This window comes from Pteropus vampyrus, unplaced genomic scaffold (assembly GCF_000151845.1).
Source record: "Pteropus vampyrus isolate Shadow unplaced genomic scaffold, Pvam_2.0 Scaffold477, whole genome shotgun sequence".
In the NCBI taxonomy this organism is placed as follows: domain Eukaryota; kingdom Metazoa; phylum Chordata; class Mammalia; order Chiroptera; family Pteropodidae; genus Pteropus; species Pteropus vampyrus.
In genome coordinates this window covers 1,610,818-1,636,420 of record NW_011889258.1, presented here as the reverse complement: position 1 = coordinate 1,636,420, position 25,603 = coordinate 1,610,818, and the positions used below count along the sequence as shown (strand labels likewise).

The 25,603-nt window shown below is 33.4% G+C and overlaps 1 protein-coding gene across 4 annotated transcripts in view; it reads left to right on the top strand.

Annotated features, from left to right (window-relative positions):
• Positions 1–24,649, top strand: part of BRWD3 (bromodomain and WD repeat domain containing 3) — a 126,536-nt gene extending 101,887 nt beyond the window's left edge. For all 4 annotated transcript variants that reach the window (XM_011382473.2, XM_023524575.1, XM_023524579.1 and 1 more), the window contains 8 exons: positions 1,068–1,124; positions 2,229–2,369; positions 3,254–3,328; positions 4,707–4,859; positions 6,173–6,336; positions 6,708–6,805; positions 7,376–7,534; positions 18,980–24,649. In XM_011382473.2, coding sequence (XP_011380775.1) covers positions 1,068–1,124; positions 2,229–2,369; positions 3,254–3,328; positions 4,707–4,859; positions 6,173–6,336; positions 6,708–6,805; positions 7,376–7,534; positions 18,980–19,734 — 1,602 coding nt within the window. In that variant the 3' untranslated portion in view covers positions 19,735–24,649. The remainder of the gene's footprint in view (positions 1–1,067; positions 1,125–2,228; positions 2,370–3,253; positions 3,329–4,706; positions 4,860–6,172; positions 6,337–6,707; positions 6,806–7,375; positions 7,535–18,979) is intronic.
• Positions 24,650–25,603: the final 954 nt, after the last annotated feature.

Sequence of the window (25,603 nt, the reverse complement as noted above, 5' to 3'; positions counted from 1 at the left end):
TGAAATTATAAATGAGATTGCTTTCTTAATTTCTCTGTTAAACACTTGTTTTGTGTAATTTTGTTTCTTGCATCTTTACTGAATTATTAGTTCTAACAGTTTCTTGGTAGAGACTTTAGGTTTTTCTAGGTGTAATATCATGTGATCTGGTAATAGAAACAGTTTTACTTTTTTCTTTCTAATTTGGATACCTTTTGTTGTTCTTGCCTAATTGCTGTAGCTAGGACTTCTAATACCATGTTAAAGAAAAGTGTCTATAGTGGGCATCCTTGTCATGTTTCTGATCTTAAGAGAAAAAGCTTTCAGTTTTTCATTGTTGACCATGATGTTAGTGTGGACTTGTCATATATGTGTCCTTTATTACGTTCAGGTACATTCCCTCTATGTCTAGTTCATTGAAAATTTTTACCATGAATGGATTTTGCTCTCCTCAGAGTAGCACTTCTTGGATTAGAATAGAAAATTAAACTAAAATGTAATTCAACAACTTTATTTATTAGTAAAGCATACCAATAGCTCATGAGCTACTTTTCTTCTTAGCCATTACCTATATGTTTCACCATTACCAAGTGAATAGTGGTGTACAGGCCTTGCCTCTTTCTATTAAAAAACTATCTCTCAGAAAGATACTTAACTGAATCTTAGGTTTTAATACACATTCATGTTTTCCCTATAGGAAAAAAAATGTATTTTTTGAAATAGTAAATGATTTATCATGAGTAATTCATGGTTATAGTTTATTAAATTAGCATGTCACATAGAGTAAGTTTTTGTTTAAATGCTAACATTTAAGTACAAGTTCAAATACCAGTCAGTATACTTTTTCCCTAATTTCCTGTTCTGATTTAAAGAAAAACCCTGTTTACTCTTCTCCCCAGTACATTTTCCAGCTTGTATACAGCATATGGTCAAAGTTTGGAGTCTCTCTCCAACCTTTGTTCTGTTGCCTGCTACAATGAGGGAGTTAATTGCGATTTTATTTGCCATTTCTTTGTAAATGTTCATCCAATTTATAAGACTTTAAACATAAGTTAACATCTTTTCAATCTCTTCTCTTTTAATTTTAGGATACTGAAATGGTTGATTTAGATTCAGATGGACCTGGTACTTCATCTGGAAGAAGGGTAAGTGAATAAAATAAAAAAATTTCAGGCTTCCTGTGGGGAGGATCCCTAAGACCTGCTCCACCTATTTGAAGAGTTGCCAGAAAGACTCACAGAACTCAGTATATATAGTTGTTACTCACTACTAAGTTTTATTACAGTGACACTGTAAGGATACACAGCTGGATCACAGGGAAAATGACACAGGCAAAGTCTGGAGGAATCCGTGTTTGAGCTTCTTTATGTTCTCTTCCTCTTTTGAGGGGCCACACAGAGGACACTCTTCCCTCAGCGTTGAAAATGGAATGACGTGTGTGTGACTCAAGACTCAGTCTCTAAGGAATTTATTGGGAGCTGTTTATGTAGATACCATCTGACTAGCACATACCAAGATTCTAGACTCACAGAAAGCAGGAAAGCACTGGAGAAGTATCAGAAATTAGGTGTTCAATACAAATCACTTTGTACAAACAGTGTAGATAGAGTAGACCTTTATTATTTAGGAAACAGTTCAAGTGCTAGGTTCCCAGATCTCAGCCAAGGGCCAACCGTGCAAGTAAGCCCTGCTAAAGGTAGCAGCCCTGGGTTTGTTAAGTCTGTGCTGCACACTTGTCTATAATAATTACACAAATATTTGTTCTATATAAGAGAAAAATTTCATTTGAAATACTGAAAGAGATCATATAAAAAGGACATCAAGTGGTAAAGGCCAGCATTTATCATGACCATAAAGGATTTACTAAAATACGTAGATATAGTTTAACCATTATTTTGAGATTATGAGATTGTACCATAGTCAAGTATACTTAACTACCAGCAAATATTAAGATATTAAAATTGTTAACCTTGTAGAGGAAAAAACAATTGTTCCTCTGAGTTTCAGTTTCAGATTTTCTTAAAATGAAAATTCAGAATACTAGAATTCTTGCTATTTTCATGAATATAAATGCTAGTATTTATTTCTTTATATTTTTGTCAGGAAGGATCATGTCTAATCTAAACTAAGAAACCTCTAAATAGTCACTGCTCTGTTTTACATAGAAATTTTAACATTAGAAAAACAGGAGAAAATCCACAAAGAGTTAAGGAAAGAGCTTTTAGATATAATTCTATTAAAATCTATAGGTCAAATGCCGAGGCAGAAGACAGTCTTTAAGGTGTAATCCTGATGCTTGGAGAAAACAATGCAAAGAACTGTTGAGCCTCATTTATGAGCGTGAAGACTCAGAGCCATTTCGACAGCCAGTCGATCATCTCTCTTACCCAGTAAGCATATAGTTGTTTAAATAATTTCCAATATGTAATTTTCCAAAATATCTTTGCTAAGATATAATTAAGAGCCACTTACCCCTTCCTTCCTATCTTCTTTTTTCCTCCCACCCTCCTCTTTCCTCTTTCTTCTTTGTTTAAAGTAGAAGTGGGTAGTATGATTAGTCATGATTTTTTAAAATGTCTGTCATGTACTTTGTGTGTAAATTATGCATTTGTAAACCAAATTTGAATCTAAACATCTTTGTGATACCTCCTGCTTTTATTTAGGATACTTTTAACTAACTTCTAATAGACTTCTGTACACTACAGATCCTTGGTAACAAGTCAACCCTGTTTAATTTACATTAATAATTTAAATATGTTATCCAATATGATCACTTCAAGTTACCAATATACCATATTACTTTTTATCAAAGATAAAAGCATAAGAACTTAGATTATAGGATTTCTTTTCTCATGTATTGAATAACCTCTTAGTATAGGTAACAATACTGTTTTAACTTTTTCAGAGAAAAGGTATAGCAATATTTCAGAAATATCAGACCATCCTCTGAAGTTAATAAACATCAGTATTCTCTACATACACAGCTTTCAGTTGAGAAAAATTATTCAAATAATGAACAAGATTATGTTCAACAAAGCTTGCTTTGTTTGCAGGGAGTTTAGGTAGAATAAAGTCTTGTTTTTATAGCAGAGGAGAATGGTGAATGTAGAATTCCTTCATCTTAACATAAAAACACATAATCCCTGTTTATGGATCTTTGTACCTTAAATAATAATTGTATGGATCTTTGTACCTTAAATAATAATTGTATTGTAAATCTTGATATTTTGTTTTGGTGGTTTGAAAACACAGTATATATTCTTTACCCTAATAGGAGCATCAAGAGCAAGAGGGAGAATCCTCAGAGTCAGTCGCTCCAGAAAGACAACAAGATCCATCTCTTTCTGAGGTAGGCCTAATATTCTCTTAAAAGACATATACTAGTTGTTTCTATATTGTTTTACTTTTTAAAATCTCCATACTGTAAATAAACCTTTTATAATTTGCAAAACTGTTTCCCATCTCTGCTTTCTCCGTCTTTACTTTTGTTCAACTTTTTGTTGTTCACTTTTTTTTTATATCAGCAGGTGTTCTCAAGAGGTTTTTGTACCATCTGCATAGATGTTTGTTTCCGTAGGTCTAAAACTACTATAGCGAAGTAAAAAACATCAGTTATACAATATAATTATGTCTGTATTGCAGCTGATTATTCCCACTGAGATTTCATTCAGCAGGCTGACTGGGTCTTTTGAGTTTTGGTCATCATACTGCACAAAGTTCCAACATTTTTATTCAGTGAAAATCTTTATTTCATAAGCCACGCTGTGTTGGAATATACTTTTGGTTTTTATGATTTAAGCCAAAATAAAAAATGAAAAAGATACATTAACAGTAATCGTGGTTTCTCATACTTTGAAATTGTTTTTTCTCTTTTTATATCTTTCCTCTGCCCCTTCTTCTGGTTCTTTAGCTTCTCCTTTGAGAGAAATGTGGTGATTTTACTTCTTAATGATTCTAAAGATGAGGGAATCTCATACTGACAATGGTTTTTACTCTAAACCATGTTTATTTATGGTTGTGATATATAAAAGTACACATTTCAATTTCAAGTCCATATGATAACTCTAGAAATATATCAAGTAGACTTGAAAGATTTAGGTTAAAATAGAATCTTCTCTCTCCCCTAATCAAAATCATACTAATTCTGAATATATGACAATGAAAACCTTAGATGAAGCAAAAGTGTCATATTTATTAAAAAACAAAATGATAGGAGAAAGGCACAGACATGGCCAATTTGACTTTGACCTTCAACTAATGAAACCTTAGGTAGAATGCCCTCATAACTGGGAAAGTTTTAGAAATATGTAGCTAATTTGGGACATGGAACTATTTAATTATATGTGAATTATCCTATCTTCTACTTTCATTGAGCATTTTGCTGGGGAATTGGGGGTTATTTCAGCCTTTAAGCAAGAAATGGAATTTTTTATTATGGACTCTGTAGGGACAAAGCCAGTGGCTATGGATTTTCTATTCTCTCCTTGAGAGAGTTATATGGTTATCTATTGCAGGGTGAAGGGTAAGACCCTTCCATAGACCACTGCTGTTTTTCTGAGTCACCAAAAGAGCTCTAGTAAATGGATGGTTTGGGTTTGGGGGAGGCATTTGGCAAATTGAAAAGCAATGTTTATTTCACGGTGACTTGGTGATGCAAATCTAGTCCCATTGTATTATGTAGTTTTGTTACCCAACCTGTGTGTTTAATAACACATTCTTCTTTGTAGGAATATCAAGGTGTTACAGACACTCCTATGGACTTCAGCACTGTGAAAGAAACTTTGGAAGCAGGAAACTATGGTAGTCCTCTGGAATTTTATAAGGATGTTCGCCAAATATTCAGCAACTCCAAAGCTTATACCTCTAATAAAAAGTCAAGGGTATGAAAAACCAATATTAGGTGGATTAATCATCTAAGCATTTAGTTATATATATCAGGCCACTTTTTCTTTCACCAGTTTTAAAATTGCTAAACAAGTATGTACTACAATTCTGACATAGTTACTAAAATTTAATTCTATTTCTCTGACAGTTTATTAGGCATGCATAAATATACATTTAATATAGTCATTCTGAAATTAAGCACCTCCTTTTTTCTTCTGCCTGCCTCATCTTTACTCTTTGGTAACACTTATATCTGCCAGAGGAAGTCAAGGGAAGGCAAGGTAGTAATTTGAGTACCTTTTAATATGCCCAATAAATAATTTGATAAATAAAAGTGGTTGACAGTATTAATTTATATGAAATATAGTTGGATTAGCTATGAGTATTTATGTCTCCTTTATTACAACAAATAGTGAACCATATTGGGAAGTTATAACTATTCATACATTTAATATTTTCCCTATGTTTTGTCAGAACTTAATATCTCAAGGAGAGAAAAGTAGTAATATTTTTTTGTGTTTTGTAATCACTGGTATCTAATTAACTTTTAAAGAAGTTGCACAATAGATATATAACTTGCTCACTTCCACCTTACATAAAGTGAATTTTCACTAATTTCTGTAGGCATAATTTTTTCACGTTTTAGTTCCTACATTTATGTATATACTTGCATATGTTTATATATTCTTTAAAACAGTAGGTTTTATATTTTGAAAACTTTTTAAACTTTTTAAACATATTAGCATTTTCCCATGTCATATTACCCTTTGAAAACAGAAGTTTTACTGTCTCCATAGTATTCTATCGTATAGTGTTTTTTTTTATTATTTCACTCATGTTCTGGTGCTGGAGGTGTAGGTTGTTTTTAGTTTTTCAGTTTACATGAATAATGCTGCAGCTAATATCTTTACCATCCTTGAAGATAATTATTTTGTGTGTGTAATTCTCTGATAATTCCTAGGATAAATTCCTAGAAGTGCAAAATTTTTAGCCAAAGGATATATAACTTTAAGATTTTTGGTACATATTACAAATCGTCCTTTAGAATGTTGTTCTAGTTAAAATACCCACTGGAAATGTATTAGAATCTTTTATTCCCTACCTTTCCCAACACTGGATATTATTTTTAAAAAACCTTTATTAATTTTTAATTAAAAATAGTATCTTGTTTTAATCCTTCAGGATTTTTCAAGGATATGAAATAACACATATATTTTGTGTGAAAGGATGTTATTGATATTGGTCCAGACACTTATACATTTTTTAACACAATTAGTTGGTAAAACAAAACTAATTTCTACGTTTTCAGATCTATAGCATGACACTGCGATTATCTGCCTTATTTGAAAGTCATATTAAAAATATCATCTCTGAATATAAGTCAGCAATCCAGAGTCAAAAGAGGAGAAGGCCACGGTACAGAAAACGTCTAAGAAGCAGCAGCAGTTCGTTATCTAGTAGCAGAGCTCCTAGGTATATTACTTGATGTAGTACTTTATGTTTTCAAAGCATTTTGTGTGTATTACCTCAATTCTTAAAGTTTATGGAATAGTTTGAGGGGATCCCAGACCCAAGAGATTTTCTTTTAAGAAATCTTGCACCTATGTAAACATGGAATTGGTAACCCAAAGCTTTGTTTATGTGGATTTTAATATACCAAAAACTTTTTTTTTTAAATTTCAGTGATTGAAATTTAACTTTGTCATATTACCAATTTAAAACATTTCATTTAAATTATTGGGCATTTCTTTTTTGGTCAACTTAAGCATTTTGTATCATACTGTCTATCATAATATGTTGCTAATGGGAAAAAAATGTTAATTCTTACATATTTTTACTTGTAGTCCAAAAGGGAAGCAGAAACAAATGAAGTTGCAGCCTAAAAATGACCAGAATACCTCAGTGTCTTATGCTAGGACTAGCTCTCCTTTCTCATCTCCTGGTAAATATGTCTTCTATTTTTGGTGTTCTATATTTCAGTTTAATACTGATATTAAGGATATAGAAATGGCAGCATGGTTTATTATAGTACAACAAGCAGTGGATTTCAATGTAGAAAAGTTGTGTTTTATTACCAATTTCTTCTCTCTAGCTGTGTGGTCCTGGGTAAGAGACAGTAGGCTATAGCATTAAATTTCTTCATTTTTAAAATGAGGGTGTTAAGACTATAGATGAATTTTAAAGTCTCAGTTTTAACTTCTGTAACTTTATGATTTTTAACATCTATAATCTCTCAGAGCGTTTATCTACAATATATTTGCCAACATAAGAATTGAGGATTCATTATGTGTGGAAATGGTTTTCTTAGACAAGTTTTTTTGACATTCTGTCCTTGAAATCTTAAAGATGTGATAAAACATTTGTTCTCAAAATACCCATATATCCTTCTTCAACTTGTAATTTTGATGTTAGAGCAGAATAACTGTGAGATATAGTTTTAAAAACAGCCTGTTTTATAACTTTCCTAAAATCATGATAATTATGTTAACATTACAATCTTTGTAAATATAAGTTTCAGATGCTGCTGAAGGGCTTTCACTATATTTACTTGATGATGAACTGGATGGACCATTTTCTTCATCGAGCTTCAGTGGATATAGTCGAAGTGGAAATAGCCATGACCCAGGGAAAGCCAAATCATTTCGGAATAGAGTTTTGCCGATTAAACAAGGTAAGAAATAAATATAGACAGAGCACTTATTCTTTGTTCCCTCATAATGACAGATGAATTATTTAAGAGCTGGTATATTTAGGTAGTAAAAATTAGCATGTCCTTATAGTTAATGAGGATTTTAATATTGTCAAATTTGACTCAGACAGGGTTTCATATCCAAAACTAGGAACAGGCTATTAATAGATTAGATTTCGAATCATGCTTCCAAACATATTTTAGTCTTTTAAAATAAAATGTAAAATGAATAGAGAGCAAAACTAAATGAAAAGATATTTCTCCAAGTACATAAAAACCAGACTGTTAGACTCATTTAGGATTTTTCATGTATTAAACAATATTAATAAAAAGGCAAATATTTTTCCAAAATCATCTTTGAATGGGCCTAATTTTTTTAAAGCCTACTCTAATTTACAAAAAAGGCTTAGGTTGACAAATGAGCCTTCTTTCAGTCAACACCTATTTCTACCACTTTCCTTTGGTTTTCTAGTTTTATATAACTAAGATTTCTCTTCCCTCGGGGCTTGCTGTCCCAATAATTCAATGGTTTTCATATTGTGTTTTGCCTATTTCTGGGTAATCCACAGAAGTACTTCAGGTATTCTCAGAAGAACTTTCTCCGTTCAATTAGAACAACTCTTTTTTTTTAATTCATGTAATGAGCTTCCACATAACTTTTATTTGAAGAAAATTTTTTGCGGATTGAAAAGAAATCACTGACCTAATAATTCATTACCACTTGCTTTCATTTGGGACCATGTCAGGGGGCATCAGTTATAAATACTTGAGGGTTGTTGTTATGTACACTTTCTTCTTATACTTAGCCCTGTCTTACAGAGCTCGAACATATTCAGAGAAAGTTCTAATGTATTCATCTATTTGAAATTTGTGAAGAATAATTACTTTGCTTTTACAGATATCTTTATTGGAATATATTTTATATAAATGTTTAATGAAAGATTAAGTAGCTTATCCATTGTTATTGAAGTTGTCAACTCAAAAAATAGATTTTCTAAAGATATAGTTTATACTGGTTATGTGAGAAATATTGAAACATATCTGTAATTCTAACATAGTTAATTATCTTTATTTTCCCCAATTTTTATCTTTAGTCCCTCCTCTGATCCTGCTGCACATTTCATACTCATGCCCCTTCCTCTCGTTTTGCCTTTTCCTTCACTGTCAAGCTTGTAGAAAAGGTAGCTTATACTTCCTGACTCTTATTTTCTATCCATCTAAACATCCCTTTATCCTGTATAGTCTGGCTTCTGTTCCCACCACTCTCCAGAAGTTATTCTGTCCATATTCACTAGTAATCTTCAATGACCAACCAGTGTCCTTTTCTTAGTGCCTGTCTCCTTGATCTCTTCTCTATATCATTGAATGCTATTGACTGCTCCCCACTAGTAATTCTACTGCCTGGCTTCTATACTCTGTTGATTCTCTTATATCTCTGTTTCTCCTATATTTCTATATTTTCTCTTTTTCTTTTGCCCTACTTGCTTCCTATTTGCAGTTTCCCACTTTTTTGTTTTGTATTCTTTAAATAAAGGAATCTAATAGCTACACCAGTCACCTTTCTGCTGATGACTCTCCAAATTCGTATATCCAGCCCTAACATCTCTTTATTCTACCAATGTCATTTTCAAGTGTTTCCTTAAAAAATCTCCCTCAGGTGCTTATCATTTATCTTTCTATCTCAAGCTTGCTCCTTTTTCTGCACTCACTATTTTAGTTGATGGCACCACCATCTTCCTAGTTACTCAACTTAAAATTTTGCAGTGTTATTTGACCCTCATATCCAGTCAGTTGCTACGTTTTGTGAATTCTACAACTCTTTAATACTACTTAAATCTCCTATCTACAGTTTCTATTGCTGTCACCTTAGTCTCTAGCTTAGTCTTTTAGTTAGCTTGGGCTATCACAACAAGATACCATGAGACTAGGTGGCTTAAACAACAGATATTTATTTTTAGCAGCCTTATTGTGATATCTATCATTGGCATAAAAATGTGTATATTTAAAGTGTACAATTTGATATTTTAATACATTGTGAAATGGTCACCACAATCAAACTAAAGAACATATCCACCACCTCTACATGATTACTTGTGTGTGTGTGTTGAGAAGATTAAAGATCTATCCTCCTAGTAAATTTTAAGTGTACAATACTGTATTGTTAACTATAGTCACTATGATGTACATTAGATATCTAGAACTTACTCATCCTGAATAAATGAATCTTTGTACCCTTTGACTAACACCTCCCTATTTTCCCTCGCTAGATCCTGGCAACCACCATGTTACTCTCTCTTTCAATGAGCATGACTGTAGTCATGCACCACTAAATGACAAGGATATGTTCTGAGAAATGTGTCTTTAAATGATTTCATTGTTGTGTGAATATCATAGAGTTTGCTTACACAAACCTAAGTGGTATAGCCAACTACCCACCTAGGCTATATGCCATAGTCTACAAGCTTATATAGCATGTTACTGTATAAAACAACATGAGAGCAAATCAAGCACAAGAGAAAATGATGCAGTCTAGAGACAGCAAACACAAGATAGATTAAGGCTGCTGCTGGCATAACAGCATATGATTTTCTAGCAATTTTTTTTTTAAATAAAAAGTACACTGTAAAATAACAATGAAAAGCATAGTACAGTAAATATATAAACCAGTAACATTGTCATTTATCATCAACTATTGTATACTGTACATGATTGTACATACTATACTTTTATATGACTAGCAGCAAAGTAGGCTTGTTTACACTAGCATCATCACAAACACGTGAATAATGTATTGTGCGATGACGTTACTACAGCCACAATATCAATAGGTGATAGCAATTTTTATGCTCCATTGTTTACAATCTAATAGGACCACCATCATATATGCAATCTGTCATTGACCAAACGTCATTATATAGCACATATATTTGAGATTACACATATAGGTGACATCATGTAATATTTTTTTCTGTGTCTTGCTTATTTTGTTTAGCATAATGTCCTCCAGCTCCATCCATGTTGTCTCAAATGGCAAGCTTTTCTTTTATATGTATATATATTTCCATATCTTGGCTATTGTGAATAATGCTGCAATGAACAAGTGAGTGCAAATATCACTTCAAGATCCTGATTTAAATTCCTTTACATATATACCCAGAACTGGGATTGCTGGATCAAATGATAGTTATAATTTTAATTTTTTGATGAACCTCCATACTTATTTTCATAGTGGCTGTAGTAATTTACATTCTCAACAAAAGTGTACAAGGATTCCCTTTTCTCCATATCCTTTCCAACACTTGTTATCTTTTATTTTTTTTGTAACTAACCATCCTAACAGGTGTGAGATGATGTCTTATCGTGGTTTTGATTTTATTTATATTTCCCTGGTGATTATAGATATTGAGCACCTTTTCATATACTTACTTAAGAGATATTTATTTTCTCACAGTTCTGGAGGTTCAGAGTCCAAGATCAAGATGCCAACAGAGTTGGTGTCTGGTGAGGGTTATCTTCCAGGCTTGCTGATGGCCACTTTCTCTGTGTGCCCTTAGAGTGGCTTTTTTTCTGCATCCACAGATGGGGAAAGAGACAGCGAGACACCAGTCCTAATGTATTAGAGGCCACCCTTATGACCTCACTTCATTAATTAAAACTTTCCTTAAAGGCCCTATCTCCAAATACAGTCACATTGGGGTTTAGGGTTTCAATATGTATTTTGACAGTGATGTTCTTCAATCCATAGCACCAAGATTCATTGGACTGATCTTCTACCTGTGGTTACCATACAACCCTATGATTTGCTCCTTCTAGTCTTCCCAGGCCACTCTTGTTTTCCTCCTACCTCATTGGCTATTCTTTCTCAATTATCTTTGCCTGTTTTTTTATCTTTAAATGTTGGAATATATCAAGTCTCAGTCCTCAGCTACCTTAACTGGCTTTACTTACTTTCTCAATGAGCTCTCTCAGTTCTCCTGACCCTAAATGTAGTCTCTTTACCAAAAATTTCCAATATTATATCAATAGCTCTATTCAAGTGTCTCATGAGCCTCTAGACTGAGTATATCTACCTGCTTTAATTCTTTTTATTTTAATGTCTTTACTTGGATTTCTGGGGAGGGGGGGGTGTTACTACTACTATTATTATTATTATTATTATTATTATTATTATTATTATGAATTCAGTATATTTCAGGCGTACAATTCAACAATAAGGCATATATATTTCATTGTGTGTTCGCCACCCATAGTTAGATTTAGATTTCTTTCTGTCACCACATATTTGGACCCCTTTACCCCATCTACCTCTCCCCTCCCCACTCCCCCCTACCTTCTGGTAACCACTAGTCTGTTGTCCATATCCATGAGCTTTGGTATGTTTGTCTTATTTGATTGTTGCTTTTACATTTATATCCCACATATAAGTGATATCATGTGGTTTTCAACTTTTCTGTCTGGCTTATTTCCCTTAGCATAATTATCTCAAGGTCCATCCATTTTGTCACAAAGAGCAGTATTTCATCTCTTCTTATAGTTGAATAATATTCCATTGTATATATGTACCACAGCTTCTTTATCCAATCATCTATTGTAGGACACTGTTTACTTCCACATCCTGGCAACCTTGAATAATGCTGCTCTGAACATCGGTGTGCAAATATCTTTTCGGATATAAGTTTTCAAGTCTTTTGGGTAAATACTCAATAGAGGGATTGCTGGATCATATGGGAGATCAATTCTTAGATTTTTGAGGAACCTCCATACTGATTTCCATAGTGTCTATAACAATGTACAGTCCTAACAGCAGTATATGAGGGTTCCTTTTACTCCGTATCCTTCTAACACTTGTTATTACTTGTCCTGTTGTTAACAGCTATTCTAAAAGGTGTAAGGATGGGATCTCATTGTGGTTTTCATGTGCGTTTCACTAATAGCTAGCGATGTTGAGCATCCTTTCATGTTTGTTGGCTATTTGTATGTCTTCTTGGAAGAAGCGTCTATTCAGTTTCTCTGCCCGTTTTTAAATCGGATTGTTTGTTTTTTTGTTGTTATTGAGTTGTATGAGTTCTTTGTATATTTTGGATATTAGGCCCTTATCGGAGGCATTGCTTGCAAATATATTTTCCCATTCGGATGGTTGTCCCTTTATTTTCTTGACAATTTCTTTTGCTGTGCAGAATCTTTTCAGATTGATGTAGTCCCATTTGTTTATTTTTGCTTTCGCTTCCCTTGCCTTTGAGGTCAAATTTGTAAAATCTTCTTTAAGTTCAAGGTCCATGAGTTTAGTTCCTATGTTTTCTTCTATGCAATTTATTGTTTCAAGTTTTATATTCAGGTCCTTAATCCATTTTGACTTAATTTTGGTGTGTAGTGATGACAAGAGCGTAGTTTTTATTCGTTTGCAGGTAGCTTTCCAGTTTTCCCAGCACCATTTATTGATCAGACTTTCCTTTCCCACTGTATGTTTTTGGCTCTTTTGTCGAAAATTATTTGCCCATATAAACATGAGTTTACTTCTGGACTCGATTCTGTTGTACTGCTCTGTGTGTCTGTTTTTCTGCCAGTACCATGCCATTTTGATTATTGTTGTTTTGTAGTATAATTTAAAGTCAGCGATACCTCTAGCCTTGTTCTTTTTTCTCAGGATTGCTTTGGCGATTTGGAGTCTTTTGTGCTTCCATAAAATCTGAAGATATTTTGCTCTATTTCTTTAAAAAATGCTGATGAGATTTTGATGGGGATTGCATTAAATCTGTATAATGCTTTAGGCAATAAGGTCATTTTAACTAGGTTGATTCTTCCATTCCAAGAACACGGAATATCTTTCCATTTCTGTGTATCTTTTTCGATTTCTTTTAAAAGGATCTTATAGATTTCATTATATAGGTTCCTCATATATTTTATTAGGTTTATTTCTAGGTATTTTATTCTTTTTTGTGCAATTGCAAAAGGAATTATTTTTTCCACTTCTTTTTCTGACTCTTCATTATTAGAGTATAGGAACACTATGCATTTTGAATATCAATTTTGTATCCAGAAACTTTACTGTATTTGCTTATTGTTTCTATAGAGTTCTTGTGGCGTCTTTAGGGTTTTCCACATAGAGAATCCTGTCATGACAGTTTGACTTCTCCGTTCCCTATTTCAATGCCTTTTATATCTTTCTCTTGCCTGATTGCACTTGCTAGTACTTCCAATTTTATATTAAATAACAGTGATGATAGTGGACAGCCTTGCCTTGTTCCTGATCTTAGAGGGAAGGTTTTTATTTTTTCACCATTAAGTATAATGTTGACTGAGGGTTTGTCATATATGGCCTTTATTATGATAAGATACTTTCCTTCTATACCAATTTTGTTAAGTGTTTTGATCATACATGGATGCTGTATCTTGTCAAAGGTTTGTTCTGCATCTATTGATATGATCATATGATTCTTATTTTTTAAGGTTTTTTTTTTTTTAATGTGGTTATCGCATTAATTGATTTTCATTTGTGGAACCATCCCTGTGCCCCTGAGATGAAGCCCACTTGATTATGGTGTATAATCTTTTGAATATGTTGCTATAGTTGGTGTGCTAGTATCTTATTTAGGATTTTTGCATCTGTGTTCATGAGAGATATTGGTATGTAGTTTTATTTTTTGTGTTATCTTTACCAGATTTTGGTATCAGAGTAATATTGGCCTCTTGCAATGAGTTGAGAAGTATTGCCTCCTCTTTCATTTTTTGGAAGAGTTTGAAGATAATAGATATTAAATCTCCTTTGAATATTGGGTAGAATTAATTCACTGGTAAAGCCATCTGGTCCTAGACTTTTACTTTTTGGTACGTTTTTGATTATTGTTTTAATTTCCATACTGCTGATCTATCTATTTAGATTTTCCAGTTCTTCTTGATTCAGTCTAGGAAGATTGTCTTTTTCTAAGTATTTGTCCATTTCTTCTAGGTTATTAAATTTGATGTTATATACTTTTTTTATAGTATTCTTGTATGATCCTCTTATTTCTGTGGTGTCTGTTATAATTTCACCACTTTCATCCCTGATTTTGTTTATTTGTGTCCTTTCTCCTTTTTCTTTAGTGAGTCTAGCCAGGAGTTTGTCAATTTTATTAACCTTTTCAGAGAACCAACTCTTTGTTGCATTTATTTTCTCTATTGTTTTTTGTTTGTTTGTTTGTTTGTTTGTTTTCAATTTCATTTAATTCTGATCTAATTTTGATTATTTCTTTCCTTCTGCTGATTTTAGGCTTCATTTGTTCTTTTCTAGTTTTTAAGATGAAGTTTAGGTTGTTTATTTAGGCTCATTTTTGTTTTCGGATATTGTAATGATATGAACTTTCCTCTTGCGACTGCTTTTGCCGTGTCCCAAAAGTTTAGATATGCTGTTTTCTCATTATCATTTCATTCTATGTATCTCATGATCTCTCATTTTATTTCTTCTCTGACCTAGTTATTTTTCAGTAGCATGTTGTTTAATCTCCACATGTTTGTAGTTCTTCCCACTTTCTTTTTACATTTGATCTCCAGCTTCAAGGCATTATGATCAGAGATATGGTTGATATGATTTCAACCCTCTTATATTTGTTGAGGCCATCTCTGTGTTCCAGTATGTAGTCAATCCTTGAGAATGTTCCATGTGCATTAGTGAAAAATGTATAAGCAGCTGTTTTGAGATGGAAGGCTGTAAATGTCAATTATGTCCAGTTAGTCTAATGTGTAATTTAAGGATCTGATTTCCTTACTGATTTTCTGTTTGGATGACCTGTCCATATCGGACAATGGGGTATTTAGGTCCCCTACTATGATAGTGTTTTGGTCTGTTTCTCCCTTTAGTTCTATTAGTAATGGCTTTAAATATTTTAGGGCTCCATTATTGGGAGCATAGATGTTAATAAGTGTTATGTATCTGGTGTATGACTTCCTTTGTCACTATGAAATGTCCCTCAGTATCTTTCCTTACCTTTTTTATTTTTAAGTCTGTTTTGTTTGATATTAGTACCCCTACTCCTGCTTTTCTCAGAATGCCATTTGCTTGAAATATCATTTTCCACCCTTTCACTTTGAGTCTATATTTGTCTTTGGAACTGAGATGTGTCTCTTGGAGGTAGGATATAGTTTGTTTCTGTTTTTTGATACAATCTCCAACTCTGTGCCTTTTTATTGGTGACTTCGTTCCATTTACATTTACGGTTATTATTGAAATATGAGGTCTTCTTATAGCCATTTTATCTTTTGCTTTCTGGTAGCTTAGTGTTTCCATTACTTCCTTGTCCTTGTGTTTCTGTTTTCTTTATTTTGGTTGACTTCTGTGGATTTTTCCTCTGGTACTTCTTGTTTTATGTTATATACTTCAGTTCTGAATCTTTGGTGTGTGGTTACTATTACGAATATGAAAAGGATAGTTATATATAGATAGTCATCCATTTTCTTCTGCACGTGCCTCATCTCCATTCCCCTTTGTGAATTTGGATCTTTGAATCCAACCCTTTTCTGTTATTGTTGTCTCAATTTATCCCTATGTATGCTGAACATTCATTACTATCTTGCTATAGCAAATCTCTTATTGTTTAAGCTTATAATGCCCTGTTCTTAGTAAGCGTTGCACTCCTGCTCTATTTGCCTGATAGTCACCTTACTCCTAATTATTATTATTTTTTTGTCATTTTGTTTTAGGTGAGCTGACCCCTTTCAGTATTTCCTGTAATGAAGGCCTCATAGTGGTGAATTCCTTCAATTTTTTTATGTCTGGAAAGGTCTTGATTTCTCTTTCATATCTAAAGGAGAGCTTTGCTGGATACATTATTCTTGGCTGGTACTTTGCAACTTAATATTTTGAATATTTGATTCCACTCATTTCTTGCTTGTAGGGTTTGTACTGAGAAGTTGGCAATAATCTAATGAATAGGTTACCATCTTCTTTTCCCTGGCTGCCCTTAGAATTCTTTTTGTCATTGATTTTTGATAATTTTAATACAATATGTCGTGGAGAAGGCCTTTTTGGATTGATATAGTTGGATGTTCTGTTGACTTCTTGAGTTCTAAGCTCCAGTTCATTCCTTAGAACCTGGAAATTCTTGTCAACTATTTGTATGAAAATGCTTTGTCATTCTTGCCTATTCCTGTTTCCTTTCCTGTTGATATCAGCTAGTTCTTGTATTTTTTTTTTTCATTCTTTGGTTTCTCTCTTCTTCCTTCTGATTATTTCTAGATTTCTGTCTTTGATATCACTGATCCTTTCCTCTGTTACATCGACTCTATTTTACAAGCTTGCTGTTTCATTCATCTCTTTCTATGTGTTCTTCATCTCCAGAAGTTCTATTTGGTTATTTTTTAGGGTTTCAGTCTCCTTGCTAAAAATTCACTTTGCTGATCTAGTTGTTTTTTCAGTTCCTGGAATTGTTGATATGAATTATTTTGAATCTCATTGAGTTTTTTTCAGAAGTATTATCCTGATTTCTCTGTCATTTAAATTGCATATTTCTATGTCTTTAAGCTTATTTTCTGGAGATTTTTCTTTCTTTCCGAGTTTCCTTGTCACCTTGGTTGTTCATGTTCTTTAATACACTATTTGTCTACCTGGGCATTAATGGAGGTGTAGTCTGCCTTTTTTTTATTTTTCCAATATGAAGATTTATTATGTAAGGTCTCTTTTTAGCCTGTTGCTAAGAAGGCATTTTTCTTTTGGTTCCCAATAGGTAGCTTCTAAGCCTCTTGGATCCCTGCTTTATATAAATTCTTAATAATGCCTTTTTTTTCTTATAAATATTCAATCTTGCTCTCTACCCTTAGTCTCAGCCCCTGTCAGTGTTAGTGACAGTTTCAGTAGCATTTCCGCACATTCTCCTGGGGCTCCGTTGTGTTCATTCTTGGAGGATATGAGAGGATGTGCCGTCTGTGTTGGGGAATGGGAACTGCAGCTCAGCCTCGTGTTTTGGAACCGCAATTCATAATAATCAGCTGTTGCTTCTCTGCCGTCTCCACTTCTCTGCTTTCTGCCCTGAACCTTGGGTACTGCCACTGCATGGAGCTCACAGCTCTCTCAAGCAGGGCTGTTCAAGGAACCCGCTGCACTTTCTCCCCTCCCCTTCCTCCTGCAGGGAGCTCTGGCTGCAAGAGGCAACTTCTTTGTTTCTCCCAGTCTATCACCCCACTCCTGGGTTCTGACCTGCGGTAATTCTTATGCACAGATCCCACGCTCAGACGTGCTGGTGTGCAAGTTGAGTGTTTTTGTTGAGTTTTAGATGTTCAGCTTATTGTTGTTTCAAGGGGAGATATCTAGGGACATCTCTCACTCCACCTTGCTTCTGACATCACTTTTTGGATTTCTAATAGTACTTAAAACTGGAATCTTGATTTTTCTACCAGCCTGCCCAAACCTATTCCTCCTATAGTGTTCTCCAATTTAGCAAAATATCTCTACCATTCTCCCAGTTGCTCAGGCTGTGAAACCTAGAAGTCGACCTTCATTTTTGGCTTAACACTTGACATCCAGTCCATCAGCTCTTCCCTTCATTTGAAAATGAAGATTGGGTCTGGTGGCTGCTCTAGTAGGAAATATTCTCAATCTAATCATTTCTCGACACCTCTATTGGTACATCCCTCATCATGTCTTAGACTACTGCAGTGGACTCCCAACTGGTCTCTGCTTCCAATTTTCCCCTTCTATAATGTCTTCTCTATACAGCAACCATAGCACTCTGTTAAAATAAATGTAAATCAAATCTTGTTATTCTCTAGCTTTACTGTCAGTTATCTTCTACTACTCCCTGTTTTTCCTTACACTCTAGTTTATACTGGATTTTATTTCTTCTGATGGAATGTTCTTTCCCCAAATCTCACTTCATTCAGTTCTATTCTCAAATACTACCTCTGCAGAAAATCTTCGTTATGTAGAATACCCACATACATTCAGTCACACTATTTAACCCTCTTTTCTTTTTCTTTATAGCATGTATTTTTCCTAAATTTATATTATTTTTTGTTCACTTTATTGTCTAGCAAGCTCTCCCTGCTAAAATATAAATTCAAAGAGCAAGGACTTTGTCTCATAATTGCTATATTTCATGTTCCAAGCAATGCCTGGCCCATAGTACATAATCAGTAGATAATTTGTTGAGTGAATGAATGAAATTATTTTGATATATATTTCTAGATAATTCTTTCTAGAGTTCAAGCCCTTAAAATTTCTGCCCAGCTACCTCACCACTCATCATGCCTCCACCACCCCCAAAAAGCAATAAAACAAGAATCAGAAGTTTAGTGTCTTCCATTTCTAATATATATAAATTTATACTCTACCACTCTCCATAATTTTACCCTATCTTTAGATGTTATATATTTTTTGATAGATTGTTTATTTTACTTTTGAGCATTAATATCTTAACAGTGTCAAAACTTAACCTTAAAAAATCATTCATCTTGATTTAGATCACTCCTTTGATGGACCCCTTACAAATGGTGATGGCAGAGAGCCCCGGACAGGAATCAAGAGAAAACTGCTTAGTGCATCAGAAGAAGATGAAAGCATGGGAACAGAAGATAAAGAAAAAAAAGAAACAGAAGAGAAATCACATTTATCCTCTTCAGAGAGTGGAGAGTTAGGATCCAGTTTAAGTTCTGAAAGTACCTGCAGTTCTGATTCTGACTCTGAATCAACTTCCAGAACAGATCAAGATTACGTAGATGGAGACCATGATTATAGCAAATTCATACAAACCAGGCCTAAAAGAAAACTCAGAAAGCAGTATGCCAATGGAAAAAGAAACTGGAAGACGAGAGGCACAGGAGGAAGGGGCAGATGGGGCAGATGGGGTAGATGGAGTAGGGGAGGCAGAGGAAGAGGAGGCAGGGGTCGTGGGGGTAGAGGGAGAGGTGGAGCTGGTACGAGAGGGAGAGGGAGAGGGAGAGGGGGGAGAGGTGCTTCTAGAGGAACCACCAGAGCCAAACGTGCACGTGTTGCAGATGATGAATTTGATACCATGTTTTCAGGACGTTTCAGTAGACTGCCTCGAATTAAAACAAGAAACCAAGGCAGGAGGACTGTTTTATATAATGATGATTCTGATAATGACAATTTTGTGTCCACTGAAGATCCACTGAATCTTGGTACATCCAGATCAGGCAGAGTGCGTAAAATGACAGAAAAAGCCAGGGTCAGCCATCTCATGGGATGGAATTATTAACAGTTAATAAATTTAGAATAATTTTAAAAATTCAATGGCCTTCTACTGCAGGGAATTTACCAGGAAATCTACAAAGCAAGTTGTGTGGGGACTTATACTTCCTTTCACATTGGTGCTTTTCCATTATGCCAGTATAACATTTGTTTCAAGACTTGATCTCCACACTGCATTTGTTCAAACAAGCCTTACTCATTAGGCCTTAAATTAAAAAAAAAAAAAAATCTGCTCACACGCACGCACACACACACACACACTCACACACACACACACCACAGACACACTACAGATTTACTACATTAAAGGAGTGTTCAGCTTCTTAAGTAGCATGACATTTTTATCTCAGTAGAATATCCCTCTTTTGCTTTTGTATCATAGAAGTATAGCACCTTCTTACAGAGTTTTATATAGTTTGTGTTGCCATTTTGATTCCTGTACCCAGTAATAATAACTTTTGCACAATACACCAATCCTAAAGGCAGCTATTAAATGTTTACAGTTTCTATATTGTAAGAACGATCTGGATTATTTTACTCTTCCCAGGCCAAACTTTCATGAATTGTACTGAACTGAAGTATATATTTATACTACAGTTTTTTTTGGGGGGGGGATCTCGATATGCTTTTCTTTGATTTGCTTAATTCATGTTAAAGGTGAGAAAGGGTTGGTGCCTTGTAAATATGTAGCAGATCTTTGTGGTGTGTCCTAATGTGTGCATTAACGTTATTAAAAAAGAATACTTGAGGTATCAATCTAGATAAGGTGCCAAATGCAAAAGTTTCTTGTATCCATTTTCTTTTTCCTATTATATTTTATTGCATTAATAGAACTTGTGTAGCTTAAAGAATAATGTAAAAAAAAAAATTGAAAAATCCTCATCCACAAAGAATAACCTTTGAATAGTAGCTCAGCTACCTCTATTAACTACAACTACTGGAATCATTAAGTAAAGTAGATGCTGTTACTCATTACTGACTAAGGAGAAATAGAACAAGCTTGGAGGGAATGAATACTCCTAAGTTATAAGTTGAGAAGTTGTTAATAATCATATTGGCTCTCAAATTAATAGTTGTAATTAACAAACTTTTATAAGTATAGTATGCTCTACATTAGACTTTTCTTAGAACATATTTATGTAAGTAGTCTTGGGCTACTGCTTATATATCTCTGCTACCACTTACTATTTAACACCTGTGAGTAAATGGTTTTCATTTGAATTTTAAAATATAACAAAGCACCTAATTTGAGTGGGAATGTTTTGGCTAGCTAATATTTTGAATCAACATTAATCGGTTCTGCACATACCATTCCAAAAGGTTCTTCTGTTATAATCTTTCAGAAAAGAACCTCATTGCACTGCACACTTATATTTTGAATTATTATTTTATAGATGAAAAAATCTTTAAAACCCTAATGTTCTTGTTTACATCAGTAGAGTGCACATGGTTCCATAAGTGAGCTTGAGTTCCAAGATCAGTTTTACTCCTCAGATTTGATAGATTGCAAATTTGCTAATTTGTTAGATTTTTGAGGTGGGAGGGAATATATTGATCTCTGTTTTTGTAACAGCAGATATGCTATGCTTAGATCAAAACTGTGAGATAAACAAAACTTCTTAATGTATGCCTAGTAATCCCAGGATATCTCTTAAACTAATGTGTTTGTCTCATGCTTTCAATCATTTCATGCATCTGAAAATCCTTAAGTGCAGAGGAAGGAGTACACACATAACTTCGCTTTTTTTGGTTGGGTCAGGTAGGGGTTATTCTTGGACTAACATCTTTAAGCAGTTTTCACGTGCAGTAGAAACGATGTTCAGGCTTTAAGAAAGTATTGTTGTGAATTGTTAATGGCACTAACTTCTGTTACTGGACAGTAGATCAAGCTGATTTTTGAGGGGGCGGTAGTCTTCTTTTACTAAACCAAAATTACTTCTGGTTTGTAACTCGACTGACGCTTTTAACCATAGTATAGATTCAAAAACGTTCATATTTGAAACTCTACATTTGATTTTGGCTAAAAGGTACTATTTTAGTTATTTATCTCTTGAGCATTTAGACTAAATTTGTGCCTGTGTTTTCCTGGAATCAATAATGCTTTGGCCTACCCCAATCAAAGTAACAAGTTACTTAAATTCATGGATGTACCCAAATGTGTATCAAGTGTATCGTTTTAGTGTGAAATTTTTGTTGACATCCTTCTATGAAGAGCCAACCTCTTAAAATGCAGAATTGCCATCTGTGTGATCTTAGTTGTCTGAAACTTTATTTATAATTTATTTTGAAAAATAAAAATGCCACATTCCCCAAATGTCAAGCTTTTCTAGGTTTAGATAATTAGAATAATAAAGCTAAAGACATTTTTAAACATTTTATATGTAGTGAAATACTGTGAAAATACTAGTGACAGCATTTTGCTGTAATGTTGATTTCAGTTATTAGGATTTAAAGAGTTAGCCACCAGGGTATGTTAGATAAGCATAGTTATCATTTATTAAAAAAAATTGTTTGCATGCAAATTATTTTAATAAGTGTGAAAATAAAAGTTTGGAAGACAATATTTTTACTTTTATAACTAGACTTGCCCCGCCCCCCCGCCCAAAATTTGTACTTTGCTCATTTTGTAACACTGCCTCCTGTGAATGTGTAGTAATTTGTATCACATTGAATATTTTATTGCTTTAATTTTTAGAGTCCCTTTAAACCTAAATAAGATCTGGGTTCAGCCATAGATAACAAAGCAAGTAGGAAATGAGCTAAGAATGTTAAAGAAAAGTCTAAATCTTAAATGAATTACTAAGAAAAAAACCACTGTTATAATTAGGTCCACGAGAGCATCCAGATGTATAAGCCTATTCCTATGCTACATATTAATAGTCAGTGAACTGTAATAATTCTCATGAATGGTAATAATGTTTTAATTCCCAGCTTTAAGATCTTAGCATGTGTATCTGTTTATGAAAACGGAATTGTGTGTTATTTCTATGGCTTGCCATGTGTATCTTTTCAAGCAATGGGATGTTCTCCAAAAAATTCACTGGTCTATTAGCCTAGTGACTAAATTTGTGTGTGTGTGCATGCATGTGTCTGTATGTAGATTTTTTTTCTCAACTCGACACACTTTATTTCAGACATAAAATTTGTATGGAAGACAGCAGTATTCACTGTCTACCAATTCTTTGCCTCCATTGTAAAGCACTTAGCCTGTATATATACTGCTTGATCATCCATTCCATTATACCTTCTAGATGAGCAGTCTAGGTGTGTATGTGTGTGTGCACGTGTACATTTGTCCCTCTATTTTTTTTTTATTTAATTTGTTCCTCTTTCATTAGTTTTCTGTTTCCCTTCCCAGAGATCAGGCTAGAATTCTTCCAAACAGCACTTTGTTTCTCTCAGAGTAAAATTCATAAATTTCATTTGTACAATTGTGTACTCAGATATCTAACTCAGCCTTCCAATACTTTGAAATAAATTTGAGTGATTTATCTTTTTTGTTGTTTTTTTTTTGTAATCCTCTAGATTATCATCAGACAATAGCAATGATTTAAAGAAAAGATGTGAATGCCACTTCTTTTTTATAAAAACTTTTTTGAGCATTTTTTCAAAATTTGTATTTTAGTGGTGTAAAATACCTTATTGTTTATATATCTTGGAAATTATATTATGCTCATTTACCAACTGGTACTTATCTTTAAATAGTTAGAATTTTCACATCCACAAAAAGGAGACTTACATCTTCTATAATTTTTAGTATACTATGATGTCCAGCCTTTTAGTTCTAGAGGAAGGAATGGAATTTTTAACATTTAAAGTTCATTGCTTTAAATGTTAACTCCATCCCCAACATTTTTGTGGTCCATGAGGCTTTGTGAAAGTTTCGTTGAAAAATAGAATATTCTAAGATCACTTTGAAGGCTTGTTTTAAAAATTAGTGTGCAAGTATTTTCATGCTGTTTTCATTTTCACCTCTTAGTGAAGTTTCTTTACCAAGTTTTAATTATCAAATTTATCAAGTTTTGATTAAATTCTAATATAAAGTTTAAATGTTTTTCATTGTTTTTCTTGGTGCTGTATTTTGAGGAATGTGGATTGTCCTCAAGTTTCTTGACATTTATTTCTTATGTAGCTTTATCCTTAATTATTTCCTTTTTCATCATTCCTCTCCTGCTTACATTTATCGTTAGTTCTCTTTCCACAATGAAGACTTTACCTAATTTACCACACTTCAACAAGACTGGCAATTATGATTCATTGATGGGAGTATAGTAGAAAGGTCCTGCAGTTTAGAGTTAAGTTGTGTTTGTTTATTTATATGTATGTCCATTTGTTATTCTTGCACTTATCGTAAGTCTAGAATATGAGACTTTGACTTATGAAAGCATGATAAGTATTTTCTAAAAAATAAGACTTGATACATATTAAAATCGCCATTAGTAATTTACTTTTAAAATCACATACAAAAATATTTAGAAACCCCATTGGAATATGGGTTTTTACATATATCACCAGATACACATTAGGCAGTACTACAAATGTTAATTCTTTAAACAATACTGTGGTGATGGCAATCAGTAATTTATTTCTTTGTCCTGTAACTTATCATCCTTGTCTTTTGTAATCCCCTACAAAGTATTAACAAAATTGTACCTTATGTTTGTTCTTAGTATCCATAAGTTTTAAGGTGAAAGATCAGTTAATAGTTGATGTGATGTTTTCTATGGACAAATGTCCATTAAACTAAAATTCAGTAAAGAAAGGTAAACTAAACTGTTTTGGTTTATAAAAGATGTTTTGTTTGGCAGTTATCAGTCATTATAAGCAATTATCTTCCAAGACAAAAAAAAAAAAAACTGGACTAATTTGTTGCTATTCTTTATGGGCTGTTTACAATAAAATTCCAAGTTGTTTGGAATCAATTGAACTTTTGCTACTTTATGCCTTAACTCAGGTACTGGAGATAAGAAAAAAAGAAATACGAAGTTACCTTTTCATTATACAGCTTCGGAGATTCTAACATGTAACCCTTGGGTCCTTTCTTGTTTCTTCGTCATGTAATATTTATTTTTCTTATTTTTTTAATCTATGGAACTAGGTGTTTTCTATTATCAGACAGTTAAGCCTTTTTTTTTTTTGTCTTAGTTGCAAATATTCTGGGTCACTTTTAGCTAATAAATATGTTAACATTTTAAATGTGGGCTGTTTGGCGAATGAAATAACAGCCTACAAAGCTTTAGTCAACATTTCATTTTCTAGCAGTTTTTGACATGAATAGATTTCTAATGTTTTCATGGCTTACAAATTTTATCAGCTGGGCTATGAATCTCTGGCATTTTTATTTATGTTAAAATTATCCACAGAGACTTAGCTGTGTTATAAATGGTGCTTTAATTCAGTGTAAGTAAGGAGGAAGAGTAGCAAGATGAGAAGTAACTTTTGAGCCAGGAACTGAAAGCTCTAACAAGAACTTTCATCCTCCTTATACACTTATACAGCTACCCAGAATTTTCTTCCCAATGGCAAGAACTTCACTTGGCTCAAGGTAAGTAAGTTGTCCAAGGACTGGACTGCATGTTTTATACATATACTGTTTGTTTGTGTGTTTAGAATCAAGAAATAGGGTATTTAGAAAAAAATAGCCCCTTTGTCATATGGCATCATAATCTTAGACTATAAAAGTAGCCCAAATTCTCGCAATATTTGGATATTGAAGTGGGGATCTATTGTTTGGTGTTTGTGTTTAGATATATGACTGATTAAAGATAACCCTCTTTAAAGATAAAAATATATGTATTAAAAATTCTTTATGAGCAAACTTTGATGTTTTCTGACTTCACCTGCTAGGATATTTTAAATAGAGAAAGTAAATTTTG